This window comes from Podarcis erhardii, assembly GCF_964252035.2.
Source record: "Podarcis erhardii genome assembly, chromosome: 9".
NCBI lineage: Eukaryota > Metazoa > Chordata > Lepidosauria > Squamata > Lacertidae > Podarcis > Podarcis erhardii.
The window spans coordinates 9,911,784-9,925,872 of NC_138512.1; the positions used below are offsets into that span (position 1 = coordinate 9,911,784).

General features: G+C 41.9%; 1 protein-coding gene across 6 annotated transcripts in view; it reads left to right on the forward strand.

The window, feature by feature from the left end:
- Positions 1-14,089, forward strand: part of SLIT2 (slit guidance ligand 2) — a 235,105-nt gene that overhangs the window by 209,050 nt on the left and 11,966 nt on the right. For all 6 annotated transcript variants that reach the window (XM_081876193.1, XM_081876194.1, XM_081876196.1 and 3 more), the window contains 4 exons: positions 6,430-6,523; positions 11,603-11,740; positions 11,833-12,073; positions 13,518-13,648. In XM_081876193.1, the coding sequence (XP_081732319.1) occupies positions 6,430-6,523; positions 11,603-11,740; positions 11,833-12,073; positions 13,518-13,648 (604 nt within the window). The remainder of the gene's footprint in view (positions 1-6,429; positions 6,524-11,602; positions 11,741-11,832; positions 12,074-13,517; positions 13,649-14,089) is intronic.

Below are 14,089 nucleotides of genomic sequence, written 5' to 3' on the forward strand. Positions count from 1 at the left end.
GTAGCGCTCATCTCGCTTTATTGGCCGAGGGAGCCGGCATACAGCTTCCGGGTCATGTGGCCAGCATGACTAAGCCGCTTCTGGCGAACCAGAGCAGCGCACGGAAACGCCATTTACCTTCCTGCCAGAGTGGTACCTATTTATCTACTTGCACTTTGACGTGCTTTCGAACTGCTAGGTTGGCAGGAGCAAGGACTGAGCAACGGGAGCTCACCCCGTCACGGGGATTCGAACCGCCGACCTTCTGATCGGCAAGCCCTAGGCTCTGTGGTTTAACCCACAGCGCCACCCGCGTCCCTTTCACCTAGTTAGGCTGCTGGTTATTGACTTAGATATCTTTTTTTCCTCTTTAATGTTGTCATTTGTTTCATTTCAGAGATAGGGATCAGATTTTCAATTGGACATTTATCTTATTTATTTAAAATATTTTTATACCTTATTTGAAATAAAAATTATCAAAATGGTATACAAAGGCTAAAACATCAAATAAAGGCAAAAAAACCCAGACATATAAACATAAAAGCAACCGTGGTTATATGACACCTGAAAGGGCAAAACAGAAAAGTTTTAACAAAGAGGGAATCATTCAAATCTCACATGGATGGGAGTTTCAACATTCTGGGGCCGTAGCAGAAAAGGCCTTGCTTCTTTCGGAAGATAATCCAGCCTTCACATGTGATGCAGTCTTTAACAGGGTCTCATTAAGACTTCTTAGTGGGAAGGGAACTCATATGGGAGAAACTGTCCTCTGGGTTAATAAAATAAATTCTGAGCCCAGAAATGTATTAGTTGCCAGTGTAGCTGTTTCGAAATAGGTACAGGTGACAACCATTTTGCATGGATGTTCCGTTCCCAGCCCCCACATGCATTGATGAAGCACCCCCCCACACACACACACACTCTGTTCCGCCCGTATCCTTCCCTCTTCTGGGTCCAAACGGATCCACATATCGGCGATTGCACATCCTTTGGATGTGCCTAAAATGTTAATCGCTGACAAAAATGGTTTGAGCTAATCAGTAACTGAACTGTTGCATTTTTCAGCAGCTGAAGTGTCTGAATTATCTTAAAGGGCAGCCCAATGCATATTGCCTCACTGTAACTCAGTATGGAGGCAAGCAAAACAGAAATAAAAGTGGCCAGGTCTCTTGTCTTCTAGTAACAAGAGCAGGTGCTATGAGAGCCAATGTCAGTCTGGGCATATACCGTATTTTTTGCTCCATAAGATGCACTTTTTTCCTCCTAAAAAGTAAGGGGAAATGTTTGTGTGTCTTATGGAGCAAATGCGTGGTCCCTGGAGCTGAATTGCCCTGGGGCAAAAAGCAGATCGTGCTCTTTTCTTTTCTTTTTTAGAAAGAGGGAAGGGGGTGTTGAAACAAAGCCGCTGAGCAGCTGATCAGCAAGCAATCGGGAGGGACATAAGGGACTCTAGAGACAAAGGAGGCTGCCTGGGAGGGGGGAGGTAAAAGCACATGGATACTCAGGATTTTTGCATTGGGTCACCCCAAATTCACCATCAGATCACACTGCATGTCCATGGCTACAGCCTGCACCAAAAAAATCACGCATTCACTGTTTCGTGGGGCCACAATGGCACAAAAACGTGGTTACAAAGCATGGATCCACATGGATTCTCAGGATTTTTGCATTGGGCTGTCCCAAACTCACCGCCAAATCACATATCATGTCTGTGGCCACAGCATGAACCACAAAAATCATACATCCACTGTTTTGTTCAGAATATTTTTTTTCTTGTTTTCCTCCTCTAAAAACTAGGTGCGTCTTATTGTCAGGTGCGTCTCATGGAGTGAAAAATACGGTACCTGCAAACCTGGACCTCCAGGAGCAGTGCTAGCTCCATTTTGTTAGAGTGTGATCCCATATAGAATAAGTGTTCCCCAACCAAGATGGTCAAGGGTCTGGAAAACAAGCTTTATGAGAAGCAGTTGAAGGAGCTGGGTATGTTTAGCCTGGAAAAGAGGGGACTAAGAGGAGATATGATGGTCGTCTTCAAATATCTAAAGGGCTGTCACATGGAAGATAGAGCAAACTTGTTTTCTCCTACTCTGGAGAGTAGGACCCAAACCCAATGGCTTAAAGTTACAAGAAAGGAGATTCCGACTAAACATGTTTAGAACCATGGTGTGTGTGTTTTTTACATTTGCTGTGTTTTAAAAGCTGCACTTTCTCTTTTCTTAATAGATTCAGGATTACCTACTTCTCTTTTAAACCTGTGTAACAGAGACTCTTAGCATTCTGCACGATAAACCGTAGCTGGAAATAAAGTGCTGTGACTTTAGGGACCTTGCAAGTGAGGCTGGAAGCACCTAATGCTATTGTGTTGCCAAATCTGACCATGTGTGAATCTAGCCAGACCCTTCAATGGAGGGTCATTGGAGCTGCACATGGGATGAGACATTAGTGTAATAAATAACCATTTAAACAAATTATTAGCAGATCCTTGTATTCCTATTTTAGCTGGCTAGATTTGGCAGGCTCCAGTTTTGTTTGTGGAAAACACCAGTGCCCTCTAGAGGGGAATGTACAAAGCTTTGACAATATGTTCCAAATGAAACTTCAAATAAAATGTTATGTGTGTCCTAAAGGGTTAAAAAAACACAACACAACCCCCCCCCAAAAAAAAAACCCCCTCCATCATCTTTAACTAGCAGATGAAACTCTTGTCTGGCTTTCTTAATGTATTCACATTTGTGCTCCGCAATCTTTTGAATGTTGGGATCATTAAGTGTGCATTCTGTAGAATAGATTATCTAGTCATTTTTCTTGCTGCTCATTATCATCTGCCATTAAGGTCATATGTATCTTTGGTCAAGCAAAGCTCTTTCTATGCTGGTAGTGGCACATACCTCTTTTGTGTGTTTTGTTGTGTAGCTGATAAAAATGAAAAGCTGTCTTCACTTTTGCTACATCAGTTTAGCTTTTCCGCTGCTGTTAGTTGTGCATTATTTTATTTGTGCTATGCTGTTTCAGTACAATGTAAAAGTCTCTTTGTCTCTTCTGTCTTTGTTACCACAAGCTGCTAATCTGAATGAAGTGGAAAAAGGTTAGTTGCCTTTTAAGCCTATTTCATTACCTTGGTTTCTCTTTTCCCTTTTACTTCAGTCTCCTTATATGGGTTTCAGCTACTGAAACAGCCATCAAAAGATATTTAGCACACTCATCCAAAAAATGCTTTCATTAAGTTTAATCATATCTTGGTCAAAGCTCCCTCTGCAGATCTTTATATTCCAGAACAAACTCTTTAAAAGTGAACAGTTTTGTGTTCATCCTACTGAAAAGATGTATTGAAAATTGCCACTTTGACAATGCAACTTAAATTATTAATTCTGAGTTTATTAATATTTTATCATTCATAGGATTCTAATATCAAGAGAAGTAGGGTGGCTTTTTGGGGGTCTAAATTTCACTTTAGTTTCCTCTACTGAAACAGTTTCTAGGACTTTTCACAAGTTTGACCAAAAGGCTGTTTTCTGTCCGAGAATGTGTAGTGAGTGCGTGCGTGCGTGCATGTCTCCTTTCCTAAGTAATGTATTAACGGATTGTTAAACTAAATACCCAGCCAGGGATTATATTCCCTGACAAAAGAAAATGTGATGGATAAAAGTTTTAAGAAAGCCCCTATCTCTCTCACTCTCAGTACTACAACTTGATTGTGGAGATAAGCCTTTTAGATCATTTAGGAAATAAACTTGACTTGATTTGATATGCGGAAATAATTCCTACCTTACAGGCATATTGTAAAGATTACTGATATAACATATGGGAAATCTTTAGTTGTCTTAAAGTGCTATATGAATGCTAAATATTGTATCAGATATCATTTCTTATGTGCTGTCTAACCTCTGGCTATCTTTAATAAACTAATATATGAATATTTACATACTGTCTTTCCAGGGCAAGGTAGATTTCATTAATATAGCAGTGAAAATGTAAAAAAAGCCCCACATATTTAAGTACTGTGTAAGAGGTTACAGCAGTCATTTTATGGAGATTACCATTTCCCCATGGTAATTCCCACAAGAGCAATTCGGATTACTCATCAGATTGCCATTTCCATGTTGTTTAGATTCAACTTGCTGGTTTAATATCACTCTTTTGCCCACATCTTCCAGTTGCTGATTTGGGGCCAAGGAAAGATTGACGCTTTAAAAACATGTAGATCAGGGTGTTCATTAATGACACCGGTCTCCAAAGTTCAAGTTGATATCTTCTGGCAGATTCATTCTCTCTCCTTTCCACACTCTTTTCTCGCACACTCCTATCTGCGTGTGTAAGGAGTGGAGATAGATTACTGAAAATTGTCTTTCTTCCAAACCATTGCAAGCTGACTGGGCTGCTGTGAGCAGTGTAACAAAACACAATTCCCATGAATTTGTTTTTGCTTCACTGATCTATCTGCCTATACCAAGGCAAAACCACACTCATGCTGCTGCTGCCTAAAATGTAATTTAGATCAGTGGCTGAGGACCACAGACAAGATTTCAGGAGCTGCTTTAAGTGCTTCAAAGACCTTCTGTGCGTGTTCTTACTTACCCCGCTTTGAACAGCAGACATGTCACACCAGAAGCTCAAGATGAAACACCCTCATTTTCAAAATAGGATGAGAACTGTTTAGAGAGACCCACAGTGTCCTTAACAATAGTGTTTGTGGTAATGCAGAAGATTACAACTAGAAGAGGTAATTTGTTTTGGGGATGTATGAAATTTTATTTTTTTATTTTTTTTGGGGGGGGTCAAAGTTTACTCCAGTGGAAATATACTCAAGAATGATTGGTTCATTGTAACCATGTAGAGCAATATTCCTTAGTCATAAGGTAAAGGTAAAGGGACCCCTGACCATTAGGTTCAGTCGTGACCGACTCTGGGGTTGCGGTGCTCATCTCACTTTATTGGCCGAGGGAGCTGGCGTGCAGCTTCCGGGTCATGTGGCCAGCATGACTAAGCTGCTTCTGGTGAACCAGAGCAGCGCACGGAAATGCCGTTTACCTTCCTACCGGAGCAGTACCTATTTATCTACTTGCACTTTGACGTGCTTTCAAACTGCTAGGTTGGCAGGAGCAGGGAACCGAGCAACGGGAGCTCACCCCGTTGCGGGGATTCAAACTGCCGACCTTCTGATCAGCAAGTCCTAGGCTCTATGGTTTAACCCACAGCGCCACCCGCATCCCAAGTGTAGTCATAGTGGCTGCATATGGCTATCAGGTGGACACCAAGGCATAAAGATTGGAGTTGGAAAGGCAGTTTGGAAGAAAAAATAGCAGCAAAGAGGAAGGAACAATGAAGGATGATTATAAGAAGTATAAGTAAGATGGAACAGAAACCATTGATTGGAGAGCATGCTTGCCCCAGGCCCTTGGAGGCAATAGTTGAGGGCCAGAGGCAAATGTTCATTTCTTACTCATTACTAACCCTTACCTCCCCCACCCGTACAAGTCAATAGTTTGGCCGAAAGGGAGAAGCAAAAGCAGTGGAGGGAACTGTTGATAGACCATATCTTGGTTGCACAAAGCGCAGATTAAGACCCACTGAAAGAGCCATGGCCATAGCCTAATTTATGCTTCACCTTTGTATTATGGAAACTGCTTCCCCCATGGCTGCTTACTGTGGTCATATGTATCTTGGAAAAGTGTATGTGGAGCCAATATTAACATTTCTACCTAGCTAAGCATCATATCCCCTTGTAGTTAGAAATTAGTCTGTTGCTGGTTGCACAATAAATGCATGTGAGAGTTGCATGACACCGGTGTGGTATGGGAACAAGCTATGGAGAAGAACTAAGCACAGGGTGAATGGTCTGTGTGAGCTCCCATGTAGTCTGCCCAAAGAAGTGAAGACAAATCTTTATAAAAAGCTTGGAACTTTTCATAGAGTCCAATTTCCATATATTCAATTTTTCAAGGATATTGGTTGGGGAAACATCTTTGTCTCATTAAAATGTGCTTGCTGCTCCCTTTGTTAAACCATCTTAAAACCTCAGCTGTGTTATAATATAATGATATTTTAGTCAGTTGATTAGTCTATTAGTAGGATGACCGATCTGCTGTCGTCTCTGCGCTACAGGGAACATTTATTGTCAAACTGTTAATCAACCTCTTTGGGGCAGTTATGCGTGTCTGCCTGAATTTGCTGGCCTGATTTTTATCGATTGCCCAGAGCAAATCCAACTGTATAAGCAAACGAGTTAAATGGCAGTTTTGCAGACAAAGAGATGTTGCCGAAGAAAAGTCATGAGAAGCGAGATTACAGCGGGAGAAAAAGAGATTATCATTTGCCAAGTATTTTAGCAGCTTATGCGACTGGAGCTGCTTGGCTGTACTAAAAGTTGCTATAGAAATAAATAGTTTTTACACTTTGCTTCCCATGTCCTGTGGTGGTCTCGTAATGGTGATTGGATATACTTTGTTACAGGTGAGCTATGTGAAGAGAAGCTGGATTTCTGTGCCCAAGACCTGAACCCCTGTCAGCATGACTCCAAGTGCATCCTAACACCCAAAGGATACAAGTAAGCCCTGTATCTTTATAGTCCACTTTGTGTTTTTAATCGCTGCTTTGTCCTCCTCAATGGCTGTGGGCTTTGTTTTTCCATGGGGGTGAATTGTGCTGTCAATCCTCATTCACGGGAGTTGTGATCACAGAATAATGGCTCAATAGATTTTTCCTTTGGTTTGCATGGAGCCCTGTGTAATAACATGAAGATTCTCTGTCGAGTGACCAGTTTCCTAGCAGTGTGGATTAAGTACTGACAATGAAGAATTGAGAGTTTTTATGCTCTGTGACAATCCACACAAAATCCTTTTGGTTACTTGGACTAGGAAGTGAATAATTATGCTAAATTAAAGCTGGATTATGAAGCTGTAATTACATGATGGGTTATTAGCAAGACACATTGGAAACCATTATACAATAAGGAGGTTCATCACCAGGAAGGCTAATCTTTAATTAAATGACATCCTTATTATCATTAATTAGTATGCACACTTGAAAAGTGGTTTTTAATGGACTTTAGATGAGTAGATTTCAGGAACCTGTTGTTCTGATCTGCACCTGTTTTATGTACTATGTTGTGTTGTGCCAAAACAGCAGTGGGCCCATTGTGAGTTGTCATTCTAAGCACATTTAGACACCAGTTTCCATTCTACAGTGCCAACTTTAGTTTGTTAATTCAAGCATTTGTGTGAACATAACACCCACCAAGTGGAACTGGTATTTTGATCATCATGGTTTGGTCACGTTTATTTGTTCCCTTTCTTTGACCCTTGAGAGGTGGAAATGGGAAATAAGAAGTCAAGAGACCAGGACAGGCCCGCAAAACTAAGAAACCACCAAGCCAACAAAAGCCCAACAGTCATGTGTGTTAGTTCATATGGGCTTGGCAAGCCTCTTGTTTGAGTTGATTGCCTGGGACTGTAAAAATGAGGAAAATTAGCCATGCATTGTAGTTTGCCAAATGATTGACAACAGTCTGCATCTGACTTGGTGAGTCGCCAGGTGTGCAGATTTGCACCACTGAGAGAATGGAGGACAGGTGTGTACAAGGTGGTTGCTTTTCTTATGGGGTGGGTAATATTTAGCACAGTTGATAAAACATAGAAGGGTTTTCATTGAAGAGCAGATAAGTCATTCAACATTGTTGAAAGCATATTGGTGACTTATCACGTTGCGATTTTTATTCATTAGAAACTGAGATATGAAAGCTAGGAGTTAAATGGCACCTTAATCCTAGGTTATGGGCGCAACAACAAAATGTCTAGACATTTTTATAACAAGAATACAAAGCTGAAAATGAATGAACTGCAGCCAAAATATTATGTTCATTTTTCACATAGGCTAGTCCTTCTCCTGCCCACCCCCCTAATATTCTTATTGTTAAGTTGTGGGTGAACATATCAGATGACACAGCGATTCTTCAAATAGCTCTTGTTTATTCAGAACAGAACTGACTGAAGGGCTCAGTCAACCTGCTTATATAGAGCTCCAGTACAATGTTACTGTAGCAACTTTCTAAAACTATCCAATCACTGAACGTCACTTTCGATCCTTCATTTGCATAACTATCTACAGTATCCCCCTGCTGGCCCAGGGTGAGAACTTCAGTATATAACACCTATAGGGGTCTCTTCTCCAGTCTTCAGAGTAGCTGGAAGTGGGGAGGCAGGAAAAGGCCCTCCTTTCCTTCCACTCTGCAGTTTTAATCTGAAATCTTAGGCGCAGTACTGCGCCCAGAGCTCAGAAACTGCTCGCGCTAATGAAATTCCCTGTCGCAAAATGCACCCAGAACAATGGGAGTTTTGAACACTGGTGCCAACACTGAAATGCTTAACTCATGAAGGATCTGTGCCAGACTGCAATTCTAACTCCACTTACCTGGGAATAAAGGTAAAGGGACCCCTGACCATTAGGTCCAGTCGTGACCGACTCTGGGGTTGCGGCGCTCATCACACTTTACTGGCCGAGGGAGCTGGTGTACAGCTTCTGGGTCATGTGGCCAGCATGACTAAGCCGCTTCTGGCGAACCAGAGCAGCGCACGGAAACGCCATTTACCTTCCTGCCGGAGTGGTACCTATTTATCTACTTGCACTTTGACGTGCTTTCGAACTGCTGGGTTGGCAGGAGCTGGAACCGAACAACGGGAGCTCACCCCGTTGCAGGGATTCGTACCTGGGAATAAGCCCCACTAAATTCAGCTGGACTTATTTCTGAATGGACATGGTTAGGATTGTGGCCTACGTCGCTGAAATGCTGAGCCAATCCTGGCCATTGTAATTCACAAGTAACTTATAACAGCTTCATGTACTACAGTATGTGCTATTTGAGTAGTGTTACAAATGACGAACAAAAAGCAGTATTCCTAAGAATTGATAAATATTGTAAGTTAATTTACCAAACAGGTTCAAATGAAAACTTGCTTTTCCTAGGCATTGTACATTGTTGCTAGGAATTATGTGCAATTGATTAGCCAATATTCACTAGAAATGTAAGGCAAGTAACAAAATTAAGAAATATTCTCTATTATTTGGGATAACATTAAATATTACTTTAAGAAGAAAATAGCAATTTATTTGTAATGACTCCTGAACCAAATTCACATGCATGAATTGTAGTGCCTTGTAATCTACAAACCATCTTAGCAGAATTATTCAACTGTACAATATAGTTAATTTTAATATTATTTTTACAACATGTCAAACTTGAGTGGCACTTAGATACACACAGAATATTATTTTTGGCATTTTAAATTAAATAAACTGGGTGAAAGGTATTTTATGAAATGCCTAGGCAATGTTTGGAACAATAGATATTTAGTACTTGGTTTGGTTGTTGGAGTGGTAAAGATATCCTAGGTATTTTTAGATGACCTGTATGAAAATTTTGCCTGTAACGAACACTTTTCCAGGCAAAAGCAGGAACCTTAATGTGGAATCTAGTCCTACGTAAGAATGCACAAGCTGTTGCAAAGAGAAGTGCAAAATACTTCTTTTAACCCTTCTACCCCGCCCAGTAATTTAGATTTATTGATAATAGACGTGGATTCCCGACCCAATCTATTATTCCCATTGTTGCAATAAATTAGTGCCAACATCTCTTCTCTTGCTATACTGTTGGATAGTGCTTTGAGCCAGCATAGAATTGACAGACTGATCTTTCGGAAACATAGGTCAGAATGATTTTTATAGTCCAACATTTTCTACTCCGACAGCTTTTTGTGGTCTGAAGCGGAAGCCTTTCACACCACCTATAACTTGGTACCAGGGATTCAGTCTGGGCAGTGCTATTTTTCTAGAAAAAGGGGTTCCAGAACTCACCTTCTCCAAGTGTCAGTCCAAAGGTTGCCACCTTTCATTGTTGCCTTCAGTGCTTGCCTGAACAGGTCTCATCTTCCAAGCAGAAATCTCTTCTAAACATCTCTGAGCCAAGAATGTGGCATAGATCAGCTGAAACTCATGCAAGCCACTTGATGCGGTTAAGTTGTTCATAAATTCTATTGGACAGAAGCCAGGTACAGCATCAGAAACATGAGTAAGCCACATCATGGGAAGTAATTTGACCTGTGCCTTTGGAGGGGGAAAAAATGTCTGGAGGATGCAAGCTGTCTGTAGCAGATCTAATTGTTACATCCTGTTTGTCAGCTGACCAGCAGAATGTGGGGCCCTCCTTTTTTAAAATTCTCCAAAGCTGTGCTGCCTCTGCCTAAGTCAGGCTTCCTCAACCTCAGCCCTCCAGATGTTTTTGGTCTACAATTCCCATGATCCCTAGCTAGCAGGACCAGTGGTCAGGGATGCTGGGAATTGTAGTCTCAAAACATCTGGAGGGCCGAGGTTGAGGAAGCCTGGCCTAAGTCTTTGAGAAAGGTTAGACTTATTATTTGAAAATCCATGAAACTGCTTGGGAAACAACATGTTTCTATGTAACACACCTTCACAAGGTTTCTAAAGTAAAGGTAAAGGGACCCCTGACCATTAGGTCCAGTTGTGACCGACTCTGGGGTTGTGATGCTCATCTCACTTTACTGGCCGAGGGAGCTGGCATACAGCTTCTGGGTCATGTGGCGAGCATGACTGAGCCGCTTCTGGCGAACCAGAGCAGCACATGGAAACGCCGTTTACCTTCCCGCCGGAGCGGTACCTATTTATCTACTTGCATTTTGACGTGCTTTCGAACTGCTAGGCTGGCAAGAGCAGGGACCGAGCAACGGGAGCTTACCCCGTCATGAGTAGGTTCCAAGAAATTTGAAAGGGACCCTCACCTCCTGGGCTCACCTGATTGCTTACATCCGGCAGCTCCTATCTACTTAGTCAACCTTGATCAGCACATTTGGAAATCTTTGGAGGCAGTGAAATGAAGGCAGGGCCTTAGGCAAGCCCTGCTGCCTAGTGGCCAGGTAGTTGCTGAACTCTTTTCCATTCTTCCAGAGGAAAGGAATAAAAATCTCAGCAGTTTTTCTCCCTAAACATTTCCTGAAGATCCCATAACCTATGACCTTGATAAAATAAACTTGACGTTACTCATTAAAAAGTGGAGTCAAAACTTTGTAGGTAACAGCTAAATCTAGCATCTCATTTTTCATCTTTGTTAGGTGAAAAAATGCATTTCTATTCATGCTAATTTGACATGAAGTTTAATATTAGTTCAGTCGATGTTTTCAAGTTAACATGTATAAGCTCTGAGCAAAAATATTTGTCTAGATCTCTCCAACTAAGGTTCGTGTATTTGCTAATTTTGAAAAAGTATGTGTGCGGCTCCAGTTGCAAAGAGAGCTGTCAGAATGATTCATGAGAGCCCTCAAGATGTACATTCTGAATATTTGATATAATGTCAGATAATCAGACAAAACAGAAAACAAGGCAAAGCTGACAAACATTAAATTGTGGTCTCTCATGCAAAGCAAGGTCTTCAATCAATATACCAGCTTTCACCACCAAGCTCTAAAATACTTTCTTCAAAGTACAGTACAAGGCATCTTGAAAACTGAAGACATTTTTTTTAAACAATCATTGTCTTTCCCTCTTCCCAACCTTAAACCTCCAGCTTCCTGCTTAGCAGTTAGGAATTGCAATTACCCATGTATTTTCCACTCTGCAGATGCAACTGCACACCAGGCTATATAGGAGATCACTGTGATGTTGACTATGACGACTGCCAAGACAACAAGTGTAAAAATGGAGCGCAGTGTACTGATGCAGTGAATGGTTATACATGCATATGCCCTGAAGGGTACAGGTAAGGGCAATTCAGAAGAGCATGACAAAATATTTGCTATCACTTCCAAAGAATAACTTGTTGGACATGATTGTGTCTTTGTTTGCATATAGTGGACTCTTCTGTGAGTTTTCACCACCAATGGTCTTGCCTCGCACCAGCCCATGTGATAATTATGAGTGTCAAAATGGAGCCCAGTGCATCATCAAGGCCAATGAGCCAAACTGCCAATGTCTGTCAGGTTACCAGGGCGATAAATGCGAAAAGCTGGTCAGCATAAATTTTGTAAATAAAGAATCCTACCTGCAGATTCCTTCAACAAAGATTCACCCCCAGACCAATATCACTCTTCAGGTAAGGCAAGGTGCTATTAAATCCACCGATCATAAAATTCCTAGCATGGCTGGTGGTGGTGGGAATTATGGAACCCATCCCATGTTTCTGACATTTAGGACAAGGGTGGGGAAATTGTGGCTTTCTAGATGTTACTAGACTGTAACTCCCATCATACCTGACGATGGGCTATGACAGCTGGGGGTTATTGGAGCTGAAATCCAAAAGCATGTGCCAGGACATGGATTCCTCACCCCTCATTTAAGGCATGTAAAGGTAAAGGTAAATGACCCCTGACAACTAAGTCCAGCAAGCGACTCTGGGGTTGCAGCACTCATCTTGTTTTACTGGCCGAGGGAGCCGACGTTTGTCCGCAGACAGTTTTTCCGGGTCATGTGGCCAGCATGACTAAGCCGCTTCTGGCGAAACCAGAGCAGCGCATGGAAGCGTCATTTACCTTCCCACCAGAGCGGTACCTATTTATCTACTTGCACTTTTTTGCGTGTTTTTGAACTGCTAGGTTGGCAGGAGCTCAGCTCGTCGCGGGGATTCAAACCGCTGACTTTCCGATCGGCAAGCCCTAGGCTCAGTGGTTTAGACCACAGCGCCACCCGCGCTCCTATTTAAGGCATGTGGTTTGCATCATTTGCCACAATGCTGCATTACCATTGTGGGTTAATGAATCCAAGCCACTTCCTTTTCACTGCGTAAGTATGGCGGTGATGGGTGGGGAAAGGAGCATTTTTGGGAAAGTAGAGACCAGGGCAAGGGGTGTAACCTTTCCCCCATTGATTGTTTTCTCCTTGCGAGTACCTCTCTCCAAGCTGCTTTTCCCCAGTTGTGTTTGCCAAATCAAGTGCAGTTAACCTCCTAGTTTGGGGAGGTTTGGGAGAAAAGCAGTGAGATGCGAGGAAGAGCTATGCTTTTTAAAATGCCATGATTGAATATACCATGAGTCTGTCTCATGACGCCAGTGTGGTGTAGTGGTTAAGAGCAGTAGACTCGTAATCTGGTGAACCGGGTTCGCATCTCCGCTCCTCCACATGCAGCTGCTGGGTGACCTTGGGCCAGTCACACTTCTCTGAAGTCTCTCAGCCCCACTCACCTCACAGAGTGTTTGTTGTGGGGAGGAAGGGAAAGGAGAATGTTAGCCGCTTTGAGACTCCTTTGGGTAGTGATAAAGCGGGATATCAAATCCAGACTCCTCTTCTTCTTCTCAATGTGATGCATAAAATGCCTCCAAGCAGAACAGCACTAATGGCTCTGGCTCTCAAATGTTACACAAAACTGCTATTTCAATAATAATTGATTACGTTAGTGAAAATAAATGTTTGATTTTGTTACCTGGGCAACCCGATATGATTTTTTAAAATAATACTTTTTTTTTTTCATTTGAAGTAAATATATATTTTTTGAAATGTCTTTCTTTCATGGTCTTCTAATGGAAACTTTGATTTGCCACAAGATTGCCACAGATGAGGATAGTGGAATCTTACTGTATAAAGGTGACAGAGACCATATAGCTGTGGAACTGTACCGTGGACGAGTGAGGGTCAGTTATGATACAGGATCATACCCAGCCTCTGCCATTTACAGGTTGGTCTATAAATAATAATTCATTTTTTTATATAGTCTTCATATCTTTCTATTCTTTGAGGTGCCTGGATTCCCACCCACCCAATAGCTACTGACATTAGGGCTGGGCGATACCTGGTTTTCAACATCACAATAAATCACCAGCTAAACATCGTGATATACCAGTATATCACAATGTCTGAAATAAGGATGGAACTACGTGGAGGTGAACAGGGTAACATCTCGGCAACCGCTGCTACTTAGGGGTTTAAAACTGCTAAATGATGATATTATCAAATCACCTCATGGTCACTTTCATCAGGCAAGCCAAAATGTATCTCAATAGGACTTTTGGTTTTGGGCTTGGCTACCAAATGGTGGTCATTCAGAACAATCCAGGGTACAGCAATGAGTCATAATGAATACAAATAATCTGGGAGAATATTGAAGAAAAATTACAAT